This window comes from Glycine max, chromosome 10 (assembly GCF_000004515.6).
Source record: "Glycine max cultivar Williams 82 chromosome 10, Glycine_max_v4.0, whole genome shotgun sequence".
Taxonomy (NCBI): Eukaryota; Viridiplantae; Streptophyta; class Magnoliopsida; order Fabales; family Fabaceae; genus Glycine; species Glycine max.
Window position 1 is genome coordinate 39,279,491 of NC_038246.2, and position 18,637 is coordinate 39,298,127.

General features: G+C 35.7%; 4 protein-coding genes across 10 annotated transcripts; 2 read left to right on the forward strand and 2 right to left on the reverse strand.

Moving 5' to 3' along the window:
- Positions 1-3,802, forward strand: PURD (phosphoribosylamine--glycine ligase). 4 transcript variants are annotated; one of them, XM_026123973.2, is made up of 5 exons: positions 1-130; positions 452-724; positions 1,248-1,621; positions 2,069-2,599; positions 3,089-3,763. In XM_026123973.2, exons 2-5 carry the CDS (start codon positions 460-462, stop codon positions 3,503-3,505), a joined length of 1,587 nt encoding a protein of 528 aa, XP_025979758.1. In that variant the 5' UTR covers positions 1-130; positions 452-459; the 3' UTR covers positions 3,506-3,763. The 4 variants fall into 4 exon arrangements, with proteins under 4 accessions (XP_025979758.1, XP_040861574.1, NP_001242479.2 ...); XM_041005640.1 differs by having other exon boundaries at positions 26-130; positions 419-724; positions 1,251-1,621; NM_001255550.2 differs by having other exon boundaries at positions 33-130; positions 1,251-1,621; positions 3,089-3,802.
- A 4,786-nt stretch (positions 3,803-8,588) lies between these two features.
- LOC100812488 (uncharacterized) lies at positions 8,589-12,204 on the reverse strand. 3 transcript variants are annotated; one of them, XM_041005750.1, is made up of 8 exons: positions 11,851-12,204; positions 11,369-11,448; positions 11,211-11,271; positions 10,593-10,650; positions 10,340-10,397; positions 9,928-10,000; positions 9,275-9,399; positions 8,589-8,846 (listed from the first exon to the last, which is right to left on the reverse strand). In XM_041005750.1, the coding sequence occupies exons 1-7, from the start codon at positions 12,148-12,150 to the stop codon at positions 9,307-9,309; spliced, it is 723 nt and encodes a 240-aa protein (XP_040861684.1). In that variant the 5' UTR covers positions 12,151-12,204; the 3' UTR covers positions 8,589-8,846; positions 9,275-9,306. The 3 variants fall into 3 exon arrangements, with proteins under 3 accessions (XP_040861684.1, XP_025979901.1, XP_003536094.1); XM_026124116.2 differs by having other exon boundaries at positions 8,589-8,875; XM_003536046.4 differs by having other exon boundaries at positions 8,589-9,399.
- Positions 12,205-12,739: 535 nt separating this feature from the next.
- LOC100813027 (UPF0603 protein At1g54780, chloroplastic-like) lies at positions 12,740-15,264 on the forward strand. The gene is made up of 3 exons (NM_001254552.2): positions 12,740-13,275; positions 13,702-13,894; positions 14,785-15,264. The coding sequence occupies exons 1-3, from the start codon at positions 12,835-12,837 to the stop codon at positions 15,030-15,032; spliced, it is 882 nt and encodes a 293-aa protein (NP_001241481.1). The 5' UTR covers positions 12,740-12,834; the 3' UTR covers positions 15,033-15,264.
- Positions 15,265-15,508: 244 nt separating this feature from the next.
- LOC100813566 (GDSL esterase/lipase At1g54790) lies at positions 15,509-18,537 on the reverse strand. 2 transcript variants are annotated; one of them, XM_003536048.5, is made up of 5 exons: positions 17,802-18,537; positions 17,091-17,288; positions 16,814-16,986; positions 16,429-16,699; positions 15,509-15,894 (listed from the first exon to the last, which is right to left on the reverse strand). In XM_003536048.5, exons 1-5 carry the CDS (start codon positions 18,034-18,036, stop codon positions 15,638-15,640), a joined length of 1,134 nt encoding a protein of 377 aa, XP_003536096.1. In that variant the 5' UTR covers positions 18,037-18,537; the 3' UTR covers positions 15,509-15,637. The 2 variants fall into 2 exon arrangements, with proteins under 2 accessions (XP_003536096.1, XP_040861680.1); XM_041005746.1 differs by having other exon boundaries at positions 16,814-16,980; positions 17,802-18,502.
- Positions 18,538-18,637: the final 100 nt, after the last annotated feature.

Genomic DNA, 18,637 nt, shown 5'->3' on the forward strand with positions numbered 1-18,637 from the left:
ATATATATATATTTATACTACTAGTAACTTTTGAAGGGGCAAGGGAAAAACACAAGACGGCGCACATAGATTTTGTCGAAGAAACATCCGAGGAACAAGGTTCTGTGCAGAGCGGGACTGTGATTCAACGGTAAAATTCATCTAAACACTCTCTAACTATAACTCTCATTTCAATACTGTTAATCTCTAATCTTGCGTTGCCACTGCATATGTCTCTGCCTTTGAAAAGCATTTTTGGTGTTTCAACCCACTTTTTCTTTTCTTTCCCCCTCTGACTTTGCCGCGACTTCAACTTTTTTCTTCTTCTCTAAGTACACAAACTGTTTGATAAATTAACTCAACGGATTAAATTTCATTTCAAGAGTGATGCCTTTGAAGTTTTAAGCATATTTGTTTTTTTCTTCTTCTTTTTTCTCAGCGTGTCTTCTGAAACTGGATAATTTTGGAACAGGGAGTAGAATGTCTTGCGCCACCTTCAATGTTGCAGCTTCTTTGAATCTTCATGGACGTACTAAGCAAGCAGTTTCTAAGCCATTTGGGTCAAGAAATCACTGTACTTTCCCCAAGTTTTCTTTTCTCTATTCTGAGACCTTGAATTTGAGCTCCACTTATTATAGTTTTGGCCGGGATACACCCTCACGCTCATTCCATAGTGTTTTTAAATGTCTTGCTCAGAATTCAGAATCATCACCTTCTGTTAGCGTTGACACAAACAACAATTCTCGTAAGCACTGCAGTTATTCTATCTTTTCATTCCCATTATATTTGTATTACAATATTATATATTGTCATTAACATTTCTTTTCAGATACTCTGTCGTCTAAAGTCATTATTGTTCAATGGTTACATTAGCTTAACCAATACTTTTCTTGACTGTGGCTCTGAAAATCATTAAAGAGACACATCAGTGAAGTAAATTTTAAAGTGGTCGCCTGGGGTTAGCCTTTTCTTGATTAATACTAATTGAAATTCTCACTTAGCAACCAAATATTGGTCATTGTGGCTTATTTATTCTACACTTGTACTCTGCTGTGCAATGTCTTAAATACCAGAATTTCTTTCCCAGTGCAGTGCAAGCACTTGGTATATTAATAGAAGAAAGTTTTGGAGTAATTGGTAACCTGCTGACAATAGGAACTACTGTCTTTACTGAATGGGTCAATGAGTTGAAAAGTTTGCATTATGAGTATTTATTCACTTTATTTTATTTACTGATTTTTATTTTTTAAAATTTCCTTGTGCTTAAGAAGAAAAGGTGACTGTTCTGGTTATTGGTGGAGGGGGACGTGAACACGCTCTTTGCCATGCCTTGCAACGATCACCATCCTGTGAGACTGTACTTTGTGCCCCGGGCAATGCAGGGATTGCTAGCTCAGGAAATGCTACTTGCATCTCTGACCTTGAAGTTTATGATGGAGCAGCAGTAATCTCCTTTTGCCGGAAAATGGGGGTGGGACTTGTTGTTGTGGGACCTGAGGCTCCACTTGTTGCAGGTCTTACAAATGAGTTAGTTAAGGCTGGAATCCCAACTTTTGGTCCATCTGCAGAGGCTGCTGCTTTGGAAGGTTCTAAAAATTTCATGAAGCATTTGTGTGACAAGTATGATATTCCAACTGCCAAGGTATGTCTTCTTATTCTGAATCTCACCAACCAGATCAACATTTATCCCTTATTCTGTTGTAATGATATTTGCGAATATTTTCATGTATTGCATCTTATAAGTAGCTTCTCTGTGAATTTTGTAACATACTATTATACTCATTAGTAATGAGTAAATGGATCAGTTAAAACTGTATTGGGTTGGTTTCTGGATATGAGTTTTTGTTAAGCTGAAAGGGTTTCTTTGTTAGTCAACGAGTGTTGTTGATTTGCCTCTTTAAGAAATTATGTATATGATATTTAGTGGAATCATAATGTTGTGTCCTTATTTCTCTTAATTCCATGTGTATGCTGTCCTGTCATGTCCTCCTCAAATATATATATCCATCTTCCTTTGACCTTGTTTATGTCAACTTTGCTTCAAGAAATTTCTTTCTTAGTTTATATTAATCCTGGTTTACTAGTGCAGTACAAAACATTTACTGACCCATCTGCTGCAAAGCAATATATACAAGAACAAGGAGCACCAATTGTCATCAAAGCAGATGGACTGGCTGCTGGAAAAGGAGTTACTGTTGCCATGACACTGGAAGAGGCAAATGAAGCTGTCGACTCAATGCTGGTGAAGGGTGATTTTGGTTCTGCAGGTTGTCGTGTCATTGTTGAGGAATTTCTAGAAGGAGAAGAAGCATCCTTTTTTGCATTGGTTGATGGAGAAAATGCAATTCCACTAGAATCTGCACAGGACCATAAACGAGTTGGTGATGGTGACACAGGGCCAAATACTGGTGGCATGGGTGCATATTCTCCAGCTCCTATAATAACTAAGGAACTTCAATCTATAGTAATGGATTCAATTATCATCCCGACAGTAAAAGGAATGTCAGCGGAAGGTTGCAAGTTTGTTGGGGTTTTATATGCTGGGCTTATGATTGAGAAGAAGTCTGGCATGCCTAAGTTAATTGAGTATAATGTGCGATTTGGTGATCCTGAGTGCCAGGTCAGTTAAGTCATAAGATGTTTGTTAGAATGAATTCACTTTGTAATGTAACTAACTTACCCGTTAAATATGTTATAACATGCTAGAACTCAAAAGGCATTATTGACAAAAATTGCTTTTGGAATCTTGTAATTTTCATTTAGATAGGTCCATTGTTATTGAGCTCATGTTATGGTAATGTGTCATGTGAAATCAATGTCTAAATTTCTTGCTATGATTGTCCTTGTTTTGGGAGGTCATTTTATTTGTTTATACAAATTGATGTCTAGTGATATTTCTGCCAATAGACAAATTGGTCTTCAACCATTTCAAAACTTTTCTTAGCCATCTTCCTAGTCCACTGATATCGAATTCGAAGATATTATTTAACATAAGCACATACACTCAATCATCAGTTTATTTACAAAGTGAAAAGTGTACAACCAATGATAACAAAATATAATCAATTTACACTATATTTATCATTTTTCCTTTTGAAATTTTGAACAGGTCTTAATGGTTCGGTTGGAGTCTGATTTGGTACAAGTTCTACTTTCAGCATGTAGAGGAGAGTTGAGTGGGTTATCACTGAACTGGTCTCCTGGGTCTGCCATGGTTGTGGTAATGGCAAGTAACGGATATCCTGGATCATATGAGAAGGGAACTGTGATTGAAAACCTTCAAGAAGCTGAGCTTGCTGCTCCAGGTATCAAGATATTTCATGCAGGAACTGCTTTTGACTCTGAAGGAAAATTTATTGCAATTGGGGGGCGTGTTCTTGGGGTTACAGCCAAGGGAAATGATCTTGAAGAGGCACGTGATCGAGCTTATCAAGCTGTTGAGAAAGTTAACTGGTCTGGAGGCTTCTATCGTCGGGATATTGGTTGGAGAGCCCTTCCTCAGAAACAATATGTTACAAAGGGATAAACTACAGCTGAGTCCTAGAACAGTAATAGACATTGGTCAACACTCATTAGTGGTAAATCGTTTTACAAACATTAGAAAGTCCCCAGTGTAAGAGGATGGATCTTGTCTTTTGTACTTTTCGGGTGTAACGGGATTAGGTAATGTGGTTACATCAAGAGCTATGGTGGGAAACCTCGTAAGAATAAACAATACTACCGCCCCTCCCATAAAAATATGGTGTATTTCTTCAATAAAAGTTAACTTATGTATTAAGATGTATGAAGCAAATCCTTACTCATGACTTTCTTATAGGTTGAAACTCAAATGCAGAGTTAAAACTTGCTTACTATATCTATTGACCCATGACCCATCCATTTTCAGTGTACTTCCATTGCTTCTTTAAGATTAGATTACTCAGTTAGTCTCTGTATCATTTAGAAAATATTAAACAAAAAAGTAAAAAGTCTTTATTACCATTTCAAAAGAAATCACCAATCTGCTAGTTTTGATCTGGTGAAGAGTTCAATAGCTTATATGAGATTTATATTTAAACTTCATTGTCATCATTGCATAAATAAAAAAATTCAAAGAAATTATCAAAACAATTTTATTACATGATGACCTATTCATCTCGCCCATCACCCTCAAATCCAACAACAACAACAACAACACCTTATCCCACTAGGTGGGGTCGGCTACATGGATCAACTTTCGCCATAATGTTCTATCAAGTACCATACTTCTATCCAAATCATTAAGTTTGAGATCCTTTTTTATAACCTTTCTTATAGTCTTTTTGGGTCTTCCTCTGCCTCGAATTGTTTGTCTTCTCTCCATTTGGTCTACTCTCCTCACTACAGAGTCTACCGGTCTTCTCTCTACATGCCCAAACCACCTAAGTCTATTTTCCACCATCTTCTCTACAATAGGCGCTACTCCAACCCTCTCTCTAATAGCTTCGTTTCTAATTTTATCCTGTCGAGTCTTACCACACATCCACCGCAACATCCTCATCTCCGCTACACCTACTTTATTCTCATGTTGGCTCTTGACCGCCCAACATTCTGTTCCGTACAAAATTGTCGGTCTTACCGCAGTCCGATAAAACTTTCCCTTTAGCTTGATCGGTACCTTTGCATCACATAACACCCCCGATGCTTTTCTCCATTTCATCCATCCTGCTTGAATGCGATGATTCACATCCCCTTCAATTTCTCCATCATCCTGTATTACAGACCCAAGATATTTAAACCGTGTGACTTGAGGGATAATATGGTCTCCTATTTTCACCTCTGAGTTAGAAACCCTCATTCTTTTGTTGAACTTACATTCCATATACTCCGATTTGCTTCTGCTTAGGTGAAAACCATGTGTTTCTAGAGCTCGTCTCCAAGTTTCCAACCTCTCATTCAACTCCTCCCTCGACTCTCCAAGGAGGACTATGTCATCTGCAAAAAGCATGCATCTCGGCGCTATCTCTTGGATTTGTTCCGTGAGGACATCCAGAATTAAGGTAAAAAGGTAGGGGCTAAGGGTTGACCCTTGATGCAAACCAATTGTGATGGGAAAATCGTCTGACTCTCCACCCTGTGTCCTAACACTAGTCGATACCCTATCATACATATCTTGGATAGCTCGAATATATGCAACCCTAACCCCTTTCTTCTCTAGAGCTTTCCACAAAATCTCTCTAGGCACTCTATCATACGCTTTCTCCAAGTCAATAAAAATCAAGTGCAAGTCTTGTTGGTCCATGCGATATTGCTCCATCACCCGCCGTAATAAATAGATCGCTTCCATGGTCGACCTTCCCGGCATGAAACCAAATTAATTCTCAGTAACTTGAGTCTCCTTTCTTAATCTCCGTTCGATCACTCTTTCCCATAATTTCATGGTATGACTCATGAGCTTGATTCCCCTATAATTTGCACAATTTTGTATATCCCCCTTGTTCTTATAGATTGGCACTAACGTGCTTCTCCTCCATTCCTCCGGCATGCGTTTTGACCTCATAATTTCATTAAAGAGTTTGGTGAGCCACTCAAGACCTCTATCTCCAAGAGTTTTCCACACTTCAATAGGTATGTTGTCTGGCCCCACCGCCTTACCGTTACTCATTCTTTTCAACGCTTCCTTTACTTCCTGTTTCTGAATCCGACGATAGTACTTATAGTTCCGGTCCTCTTCTCTTGTGTCTAGACTGCTAGAGTCATATCCATATCCATCATTAAATAAGTTGTGGAAATACGCCTTCCACCTTTCCTTGATATCTTTTTCATGCACTAAGACTTTGCCTTCTTCATCCTTAACACACTTTACTTGATCCAAATCTCTAGTCTTCCTCTCTCTACCCTTAGCAAGCCTATATATAGATCTTTCTCCGTCCCTGGTTCCTAGAGCTTGGTATAGTCCGTCAAAAGCTTGGGCTCTTGCCTCACTCACCGCCTTTTTGGTTTCATTTCTAGCTATCTTATACTTATCCCAAGTTTCAGAATTTCTACACCTAGACCACTCCTTGAAACACTCCTTTTCTACTCTAACTTTGCTCTGAACACTTTCATTCCACCACCACGATTCTTTACCCCTAGGTCCAAAACCTCTAGATTCACCCAACGTCTCTTTAGCCACTTTAATAATCTCTTGGGACATTTTGTTCCACATATCATTTGCACTTCCTTGTGATTGTCCACACCATCTCTCCCATATCTTTTGTTGGAAAATTCCTTGTTTCTCACCCTTCAAGTGCCACCATTTGATCCTTGGTGCTACCATAGGACTTCTTCTCTTTGCCCTATCTCTAATTCTTACATCCATGACCAAAACTCTATGTTGGGTAGTCAAGCTGTCTCCCGGGATAACTTTACAGTTCAAGCAATACTTCCTATCAGACTTCCTGATAAGGAAGAAATCTATCTGAGAACATGTCCCTCCACTTTTGTAAGTGATAAGATGTTCCGCTCTTTTCTTAAACCATGTATTGGCTATAGAAAGATCCAAAGCCTCCGAAAACTCCAAGATGGATTTACCCTCCCCATTCATCTCCCCTAGGCCAAAACCCCCATGCACCCCCTCAAAACCTCTAGTCACGCTACCTACATGTCCATTGAGATCCCCTCCTAGGAAAACTTTCTCTCCTTGGGGTATATCCTGAAGTACCCCTTCTAGATCCTCCCAAAATTTTACCTTAAAGTGTTCTGCTGACCCAACCTGAGGTGTGTACCCACTAATATCATTAAAGGTGTCCTGTCCCACTACCAATTTTAAGGCTATGATACGATCTCCTACTCTTCTTACATCCACGACATCCTTCTTCCACTCCTTGTCCACAATAATCCCTACCCCATTTCTTAATATGATTTTTCCCATATACCACAGCTTAAATTCCGAGTTGTCTAATTCTTTCGCTTTTTCACCTGTCCACTTAGTTTCTTGTAGGCACATAAAATTGATCTTCCTCCTTACCATAACATCCACTATTTCCATAGATTTTCCAGTAAGTGTGCCTATATTCCATGTACCAAAGCGAATCCTCCTGTCATGAACTAGCTTCTTTACCCACACCCGTTCTCGAAAATGTGGGAACCCTTGCTTACTTTTCACTACATCCGGACGGCGATGCAGCGGCCCTTGCTCTTTTGACACTGTACTCGAGCCATACAGTGCGTTGCTTCCGGGCAACGACCTAGCATTCACATTATTACGTAATTGATCCATGTCATAGAGATTCGACAAAGTTTTACGTTGGCCGTCGAAAGTGTTTGGGCATTGTAGAGAGAAAAGTGTTTGGGCACCACAATGTTGAAAGAAAAGCTAGTTCTATACTATACACCACCAACATAAATATTAAACACATTTCGTAATTATGATAAATCACAACGTGGAGGATGACACACATTGGTGGAATTCTAATCCAACATAAGTATTTTTCTCTTAATATAATTTATTTTATACTCAAGAATTAATTAGAATTTAAACTTTGAATCACTCAATTAAGAGACAAATCATTATCACTTGTGCAACCTTTGTTGGTCACATTAACTTGAGTGTGACAACAAACTGCAAGTCATATGTTTTTGTTTTTAAAAAATTATTTTTGAATAATGAGAGAAACCTAACATTCATGCAGGAAATTGACTTGCTGTCTTTTATTATTTCACGTTAAGGTTAATAGTTACTTCTACGTTATTACCTCTAGTCCTTTATATATATATATATATATATATATATATATATATATATATATATATATATATATATATATAAACAATCAGGGATATTTTTTTTCTTCTAATTATACCGAATATAAGTCTAATATATACAAATAGGAATATCTTTTTCTATATTATTAGCTCTGCATCTCAAAACACACTTTCTAAGACATTATTAAAGAAAAAAAAAATCACTCTGCCAGCTAAACGGAATTTGATAGTACTACTGCATTCCTCTTTGCTCAAAATCAGTTCTTCTAAATGCATTTTAAAAATATTATACCCAAACACAAATCAATTATTTTAAAATCAATTCTTCTAAAATCTAAAAAAAATGCACTCTGTGGTACTGCTATATGCATCTTATAATTTTATTATTTTTCTAATTTAAATCTTTATGGCAGTACGGATTTGAGAATATTACGATATTTAAATGAATTATAACGTTTTATACTTTTATTATGTCTGTAATAACTCACTTTTAAAATAGTTATTCTCTTTCTTCATTTTAGATATGTAATTTATGTTAATTTTATGGTGCTTATATATAATTTTTAAAACTTGTGCTGTGTATCTCTAAATTCATGTCTGTATGATATCATATTTATGTCTTGTAGCGCATTTGTGCTTTCTAAATCTTGGTGCTGCAATTATGCTAAATAAGAGATAAGAGATTAGGCAACTTAAAAGTAGTCTAAGCCGAGCGTTCATTAACGTTTTTTTAGTCAAGTTGGTCAATTATTCTTTACCGAGTATCATGTATGTATGCATTTGATGTCTACTGATCTCTCTCCTCACTCGCAAAACTTTAGTACACTTTCATATGAAACACTTGATATACATTATCAAATGAAAGAATTAGGCAGGTAAAGGCTATGGCTTATGATACAAATTGGTAAGAGAAACAGCTTAATACATTTTCTCTTTTAAAGACCAGTAAGTGAGAATCAAACCTCAGTAACTTATAAAAATAACAAATGTGTTTTATCCAATCAAATGTCAATACTTAGATCAAAATTTCAGTAATTAGTAAAAGCAGTAGCCTCACAACATTCGACAGAATATTTATATAATGTCCAATGCATTGTTAACTGCTTTTCAGCTTTGACAGGCAGCTGAGCACCCAATGAATTGTGTGTCAAGATTACTGCAGTCTGCAATCATGCAGGTGACAAGTAGAGGACTGCTTCAAATCAGAATAAATAAATAAAAAACCATTAAATGGAAGCTAGAAAGAGTTGTACACAAGCAGTTAAAAGTAGTACAAGAAGTCATTGTTCTTGCCATAGAATAGAATGATAAGTCGTTTATCAAATCAATGGCCTTCATAGCCAGTTTTGATTTTTCGCATAACGCTATAACAACCTTAGTTCTCAGCAGCTGGATAAACATTACTTTACCCCAGGCTTCAGCTTCAAACACAAATTTAGACTATGAAACAGGAAAACAACTGATCTTTCAATACTCTATGAAGTTTATATAAAAATCTTGAATCAAAATAGAAGACAGTATTACACTACATGTCTACATGAAAATATTAAAAACCATATCACTGAAGTGTTGAAATAATGAGTTGACATACCCAGATAAAAAAATTCAGTACATGGCTACAGTCTACAGAATTTTTAATGATATTGCAGCAGAACGAAGTTTTACACCATCGCTGTCCCACTTGGACTGTGGTGCAGTTGCTCCAGCAATAAAAGCCTACAGAATATAAGGATCAGGTATCTTACTTTTCTGTAATTTATGTTGGTGAAAATATAAAAGTGATTGACGTGTATCACCAAAGAAATGCCCCTTCTGGTCTCGATTATAAGCAAAAAATACAAAACTAACTTCACAGTTTACACTAATTAAGAAAATTAGTTATCATCATTTAATTTTGTTAATCCCACTAACAACATAAGTTTTCTTCCCAAACTACCTTTCATTAGAACTTGATATCAAGAAAAGGATCATTGAAAATAGAATCTCAATTAAATGAAAGACATTTTGGAGACAGTCTCATTAAATATAGTAAAATTAGTTTGGATTTATGTAAATTTGAGACCAAAATATATGAATTTTTTGTTGCTTATATTTGAGATCGGAGTAATGAGAATGTTCTCTATTGGCACTGGGTCAACTAGCAAAAGTTGATGACCAATGATATTCCTGCAATTGCATATCCAATCAAGTATATGTGGATGGGTTAGTTATATTTATATCCTTAAAATGCTTGTAGTAACAAACCTTTCCACTGCTGACCCCTGCCATCAATGCTACGTGCTGGTTATCTCTACCAAATTCATAGAAATAGTAAGTCCTGAAATTATAATAGTCAATAATGCATTGGAATTTGATGCAATAGAAAAATTCAATGGCATAGAGAGTAGACACATTAATATATTGGTTCCAGATGAAATAAAAATGGCTTAAAGGATTAATCCACGCATCCAGAGTTGGCTACGCTAGAATTTTGAGTACCCAATCAAACAATGGGAGAAAGGGTATCAATGCTGTATATATATAGCCTTCTTTTCTAAGATAATCTTTTTTTTAAATAACAATATAGAACTAAAAAAGAACTAATTCATGTATTTTATCTTAAATAAGGAGGGAACCTTTGGTGTATATAGTTCCAGTAAGTTGAAAATGAACTTACGTAAAACCCTCATCTTCCTTTATTTTTATTGATCTTGCAGAATAAATTTTTGAGCCCCCTGCATGAACATCATGGGCAAAATGAAATACTAAAACCAAGAACTGAGTAAACAGAAAGAGCAATGAAGCACATAATATCATTTAAATAACTAAATGTTGGGATATAACAATCTGTAACAGAAAGATAAACTTAGAACAAAATCAACTTCTTTTCAAAACTACAAAAACATGCAGACGTTTAAACAAAATTGTACCTGGAACAAAAATTTTTGCTGCTTCCTTCAGGGAACCTAAATCAGTTATATTCTGAGCCTGTTCCAATCAATGAAGAATACGTAAGTTTCCTGAGGAATTCACATCAAGAATAAAGAATAGGACTAGATCTAATCTCAGTTACAATGACTTGTCATAACACAGGCACAAAAGCCTGATGGTTGATATACTGTACATATATTCTCTTAGGAAAAAGACATCAATAAGAACTTCTAATAGTTGAAATCATGCCAAAGTGAAGTGATAACAAATTACAATCTCCATCCTTTATGAAATTATCATCAGTAGCAACAAGTTCCTATTTTTAGTCCTAGTTCACAAAAAGGAAAAACTTTCAATGAGAAAGAGCCTAATGCTAACTCAGCATTGAAATAGAAAGGAGCCAAATGGCAAAAGGAAAACAATTGGAAGAGACAGAAAAGATGCAACACAGAATCTAGAGCTTAAGCCTGTGCAGACACATCACGTTGACTTGGACAAGGGTTTCTGATGTACAAATAGCAAAACGTCTAGCTTGTCTGTTACTAATAACTCAACCATTGAGAAAATTTTATGATGTGTGTGTGTGTATGATAAAATGCTATTGGCTGTCTAATTACCTGTAAGAAGGTGATTTTAAGTTGATTGGTTGGCTTAGTAACAACACTTAGAATCTCTGATCTGTTTCAATCAAAGACTAGATGATCATGTTTCCTTCTAAAAATACACAAGAGCATTGCAAGAAAATAGGGAGTTGGGAGTTTGATACAAATATTACCCATCGGAAGATGCAAACCGTGCTGAAAAAGTCTTTGTCTTTGCCTTGTCCCCATAAAGAGACTGTCCAGCATCCAAATCCTGCAAACAAATGGAAGACAAATTCACTCAACTGAAAATTTCACAATGTTTCAATCCTATTATTTTTAATACGGAAGTTGATCAATCAGCTATAGTTGTACAATTTCAACTGATAAGACTAACTTTATTCAACTATCTTCAACCATAAAAGATGACTTAACTAACTATTGCATCAAACTCCAACTAACTGAAACAGGATTCAGCTGAGCTGAGCTAAACAAACCTGTCATTAAGTTTCTATTTATACATTTCAAAATCATTTTTTAATGTAACTCCAAATTTAGTAAATTACAATTTATCAAGTTGACATTTAAAAAAATGACTAATACAGAATTAGTTTAATCTTGAGTAATTTAGGAAATTACAATTAAAAAATTGAGATAGAAAAGTGGTTAAATGCACCTCAGGTTCCGTGATATCCTTAAACTCCGGTGGGACTCGAATGGCAAACCCATCACCGTAGAACTGAAACCAAGATGTCGTGTTTTCAATGCTAGAAAGAAGCGATTTGGACGGCGATTCTTGCGCAACTGAGACTTGAGGAGTTAGGCCAATGCCAATGCAGACCAGAGGAGTTTGAAGGATGAGGCTCCGTTTGGAAGTGAGGTTCTTGGCCCCACAAATTATGGGTTTTGAGGTGAAAGAGAAGCAGGGTTTGGTGTTGTTGGTGATGCTGATGAGATTGGAGAAAAGAACGGCCATGAAAGAAAGTGCATGGAGACAGTTATCATCAGTTTCAGCAAAAATAAATAACTTTTGAAGTTTTTTAAAGTTTAGGGGCACTTGAAGTAAAACAGCTTCATCAACTAATATGAAATTATTTTAATTTAATCAGAAATATTAGATTCAAATCTTGAATAAATAGTTATATTAAATATTTTTTTATCATTTATAATAATTTTATTTGATTTAAACTAAATTATCTTTGGATAAAAAATATTTATGGTTTAAAAAAAAGTTATGGTTGAATTATTGTATGTGAGAAAATGTTTTTTCTTCTGAGTCTTTTATCACAATATATTTAGGATTTTAGTTTGAGATTACGGTTAAACTAAAAACAACTTAATATTGATTCATCTATGTACTCGATGATAATAAGTTTTATTCATGAATCATGGAAAATAATATATCAAAGATTTGTTTACATTTATCTATCCAACAAATGCAGGCTCACTGGGGGGAAATAAAAAGAGAAAAAAAAGAAAATGAAAATTTCTAGTTCTGTGGACCAAAAGACCCTCATGGCTAATAGACGTTATCCACTTTCAAACATAGCCAACCAATCCAGACCACCCGAAATCTAAACCAAATCAGAGAACAAAGGATGATGTGGAAGAGAAGAAGAAGCCTTCAGCACTTGAAGTTGAAACCTTGCTGATCCTCATCATGGGAACCATTTTTCCTCCTCACTCTCTCTCTCCACTCCTCAACATCAAACCTTCACCCTCAAGAATTCTCTTGGCTCCCTGTCCCCAACCCAAGTCAAATTCTCTCTTTTGCTCCAAACCCATTGTTTCAAGTCTCAGAAAGAACCAAACTTCATCTCCCAAACCTTCATCGGGCACAAGCTGGTTGGCTCATGCTCAACAGGGCCTAGCAGCTTTGGCTATCTCCTTGGCACTCAACTTTAGCCCAGTTTTGTTTAATGGCAATGCATTGGCATCTGAGTTTGATGTGCTTAATGAGGGTCCACCCAAAGATTCTTATGTGTTTGATGATGCAGGAGTGCTTAGTAGGGTGACCAGGTCTGATTTAAAGCAGTTGTTGTCTGATTTGGAATCAAGGAAGAACTTCCGCATCAATTTTATAACTGTTAGAAAACTCACGGTTAGTTACACAACTACTCCCTTCCCTCTCAAATATAAGAAGAAGAAAAAACACATTTTTCTTGCTCTTAAATATAAGAAAATTGACTTTTTTTTTATTCCTTATACCAAATTCTAGTGAAGGGTAAGTGGGAGAAAATTTTAATTTTTAATTGAGATTGGTGAAATTAAATGTGATTAACTAATTTTCTTAGTTAGCTTGAATTATTTTTTCTTTTCTTAAATTTAAGACGGGGAGTAGTATGTGCTTAAATAATGAATTATGAAACTTTCTTTCATATGTTTGCATATGATGTGCTGTGAAGAAGCATCGAGCTTGTTGTGCAAACTTGTCCATTTTCTCTGCCATGGAACTAAAATGGTGCATGAAAGGACCAAACAAAATGCTAAATGAAATGTTTTGATTGTGTAACGTGGTTGGTTGCAGAGCAAAGCTGATGCATTTGAGTATGCTGACCAAGTCTTGGAGCGTTGGTACCCTTCTGTAGAAGAAGGGAACAACAAGGGCATTGTGGTGCTTGTCACGAGTCAGAAAGAAGGAGCAGTCACTGGTGGCCCGGCTTTTGTCGAAGCTGTGGGGGAAAAGATCCTTGATGCTACCGTCTCAGAGAACCTCCCAGGTACTTGCAAGTTTGTATTATTTATAAGAGTTTAATTGTCATGCACAATACCAAAAATTTTATAATATACTATTGGATTAGAAATCTATCTTTTAAAGCAATTAGGTTGAATTACTAATTTGGTTCTTATATCTGCACACGATCTTTACATTTTAGTCTCTACCCCTAGAAGCTACTTGTTTTAGTCCCCACGCAACACTTTTTAATCCATTTTAGTACATACTATTTTGGACAGTAGGTACTAAAAGAGATTAAAAAGTGTATGTGTAGATACTAAAACGAATCATTTCTAAGTGTAAAACATAAAAATTGTGTAGTTATAAAGATCAAATACGTAATTAAAGCTTGTAATTATAAGAGTTTAATTGTCATACTCAATTAGTACCAAAAATTTTATAATATACTATTGGATTAGAAATCTATCTTTTAAAGTAATTAGGTTTAATTACTAATTTGGTCCTTATACCTGCACACGATCTTTACATTTTAGTCTCTACACCTAGAAGCTACTTGTTTTCGTCCCCATGCAACACTTTTTAATCCATTTTAGTACATACTATTTTGAACGGTAGGTACTAAAAGAAATTAAAAAGTGTATGTGTAGACACTAAAACCAATAATTTCTAAGTGTAAAACATGAAAATTGTATAGTTATAAAGATCAAATAAGTAATTAAAGCTTGTAATTATTACAGAAGTTAACACTTTTACCATATATCATGACAATTTATGATTGAACGAAAATATAAAAACCTTTATACTGTGAATGCTTTCTAATTAAATTGTATTTATAAAACTTGTCAATCTTCTGAAGCTTTACTCAGTAAGGAACAGCTATAATCATATTTACTTTTTGAAGGGGTACTACCTATGTCTGGTTTATATATGCAGTATTGGCTACGGATGAGAAGTACAATGAAGCTATTTTTAGCACTGCTAAACGGCTAGCGGCTGCCATAGATGGGCTTCCGGATCCTGGTGGGCCAACAGTTAAAGACAACAAACGTGAGTCTAACTTCAAAACCAAGGAAGAGACAGAAGAAAAGCGTGGACAATTCACTCTTGTAGTTGGAGGTTTGTTAGTCATTGCATTTGTTGTTCCTATGGCACAGTACTATGCCTATGTATCCAAAAAATAAGATAATATAAATAGATCTGTTTTTCAAATTCTCACTGTTCAAATTCAGATGTATAATGTGCAGTTGTAACCATGCTCATGTTACAATTGAGTTTGAGAAAGCTGAAGAAGAATAAGATGACAGTTTTTGCTTGTAAATGCTATTCCAAAGTATATGTATTTGACCATTTTTATATGCTGGTTGGCGATCTTAAGTCAGGTAGAGCAAGTTCTAGTTCCTTGCCCCTCTTTCATTTTCCTCTTGCCTAAGTGTCCTTTTTTGGAATAAATCTAATATAGGACGGGTTCCTAATTCGTAGCTTTATACATTGCATTGATGTACACAGCTAATATACTTTAATGCCACCTCATAATCTTATAAGCTAAAATGAACTTATAGGACTTAGGAGGGTCATTAGTCACTTTTAATAATTTTAACCAAAAACTTCCGATTGTTAGTTCAAGTACTTAAATGATATATGTCATAAAGTCAGTTGATTTGGTCCCAAATCATAAATGTTTGTAAGATCTTAACTGTCAATCAAGGTTACAATGAGCTGGTAGTTTCACTACACCAGCACAGAAAGAATAAAACTATTATAACAGTAAACAAATAGGGATTTTGAGCTAGAGAAGGAAGGGAATTTTGTCTCCCAAAAGAGTGTTGGAGTAGTTTCCAGTGAGAACTTGTGATGCCACATATTGATTTGCAGCCTCGGTGTAATGAGTCCCGTCCCAGTTTACATACACACTGCTGTCATTGCAACCTTTTGCTGTTATTGTGGTCCCATTCAAGATCTTTGTTAGCCCACAAGAAACTCGACTGTCAAAGTTCAATGGTGGACCTCCATATCCACAACAAGCCATAATGGGTTGTTCAAACCCTGCAAACATATAATCACAGAAATTTAACCGTGTTTGCCCCCAACAAATACAAAAGAAACTAAGTCATTTTGGCTTATCCTGATCCCTATATTCACCACTGACTTGGACACACTTCTAGCATTTTAAGGATTGTAAACATATGCTGCGATCAAATGATTACAGGGTAAAAAGAGGAAGGAGACTCTTGAGAAAACAAAGCTCAAAAGAAGAAGAAAATGAATTCTCATAGAGTGTTATGTAGTGTATGTGCAAGTCGTTCTTTTATATTCTTCCATTGCCAAATCATGTCACAGTGTTGAGTTATTAAAAGACTATAGTAAGAAGTATGAGTAAAACAGAAGTTGCTGCTGCATGGGGCTCATCACATGATTCCAAGGGCATATCACAATATGATATGAGGAATTCAACATCTATAAAAAAAATAACTAACATTTAAATATCTAGGAAACAATCATCATCCAAACTATAAAGCAAAATCAATAGCAAAATGGAATTAAGATGAGGCAGCTATAAATATTTTAAGTTACACTCACCATATTTTGAATAGTTTGCAATGAGGTTTGATTTTATGGTAAAGATATCAACATGTGTAACATTTGCATCTGGATACTGGCCCTTAAATTTACTACAAAAAGATTGAAGCTGTATATTAAAGGCTGTGGCCGCTTGGTTGAGTGAACTAACACATCCTAGTTCATCAAGCTTTGATGGATTAGTGCCAAATTTGGCAACAATCTGAGGCAAGCATCCGAGTGGACCCGTGTTATGTATCCAGAAATTCCTTGCCCCGCTATCATACAGTTTCTATCACACAGATCAGACAGTGAATGTTAATTTCAGTAGAACTATTTTTATTCTATGGAAGTAAAGAAACTTAAAATGCACCAATTATTAGACACAAATCACAATGAAACAAACCTTTATTCCAGTTTCAAATTCCAATAGAATTGTTGGAATTGAGGCAAGTATTTGGTCCAATGTTTTTGAATAAAATGCACCAGCAAGATCGTTCTGGCCTATGTCAAACATGTATAATCCCTTCTCGAAATAGTCTTCTGTTGGGACGTACTGATCAAATTTCTTTCCTGAAACTTTATTGTGATAATTTTCCTTTAAATGAATGAATGAGATAAAACAGAAAACTAGATTTGGAAACCAAAGTAACGAGAAGATACTTGATTAATTTATCATATACCTTGAAGAAATTGAAGAGCCAGAGCTCTGAATCTCAGAAACTGAAATACCTGAACCCCAAAGCCAAACGGGCTGATGGATGTTGCAGTGGCTGGAAGGATAGTTGAACCTGCTGCTGCAAAGTTGCATCCATGCTGAAAATTTGGCAAACCCACTGAATCCATGTAGGCATTTAAGAATGGCAATTTCATCGCATCCACTGCAATAATCAACCAAAAACACAAGGAACTATCATGGCTACATGTTCACCATAGCATGGATGATGTTATATATGCTTAGTTAACTCACATATGTAACATTAAATGGTTTGTTTGGCAAGTCATATACTTGTTATGGAAGATATCATTGTTATACTCTATCAATAATTAAGTTAATCCAATCTCTAATCTTAAAATAATCAGTGCGAAGCATTGTCACTTGTCAGTAACCCGTCCTCTCCAAGAAAATGAATTTACATTTAGATGTAAGGTCCAAAACTTCAGAGAAAGAATGGTTAAAGGTGAAATACATGTGAGCATCGAGACTCATCAAGATTATTATTGATTAAGACAAAACTTATATGTAGTTTAATAGGTGATTATTGAGGAAAAGCTTCAACAATTCTTATTGGAGAATAACACAAAAAACACTTATGGAACTGCATCTAAGTTTATCTGTTTATTTACGATTTGCAGCAAGTATAAAACAAGTTCATGAATGATTAGAAACTTACTTAAGAAGTCAACTATGAGACGGCCATCGCAGAACCTCCCAGATGGGGTTTTGAAGTAATTTTTTCCATAAGGCGGGACGACTAGAAATCCCATCCCTGCAGCAAGTTCACCTGTGTCTGAGTTTGAATCACCAAAGTTGAAAACTGCAGGGTAACTGAACTCAACCGAATTTGCCACAGCCAAGCATATGCAAAATGTTACAACTTGAAAAGCAACAACATTCTTAGAATCCATGGCAACTCTCAGCTTTATGTGTGCGAAACGCCAATAACACAGGCAGACGAATACCAATTATAGCTAGCTTTATGCGCGCCTTTTATGCATGCATTGCATTGCACACTCAGAATTCAGAATTGGTTGCTTCAAAGTGAAGTCTCACTAACAAAGGAAGAGCTTGCTTATGATAGTAAGAAAGCAATTGAATCCAAAAGGAAACAGTTCCTTTTGCTTTGCATTACCATGTTATTATCCTTATGCTGTTCAAGAAAACCAGACTTATAGTTATTGCAATATTAAAAGACTATTCCATAAGTTAAGACTTAAGAGATGGTTTTGCCTTGGGATGCGTGTGATTTGTCTTAACTTGCATCTCCACGAGACAATATTGCTTCACCACTATTGATTCCGTGAACCTTTACACTTAGCAATCACAACTGTGTCCATGCAATCCAATGAGAGTGAAAAGACAGATGCCTTAGCATTAACAAAGTCCACGTTTCTCGGTTTGTGTTATATGCTGTGAAGTGTGAACATATTCATCCTTTTGTTTAATTATTTCTTGTTTGGCCTACCCGTGAGCTAATGTGCCAAACCAGCAGCAAAAAATGGATTCGTG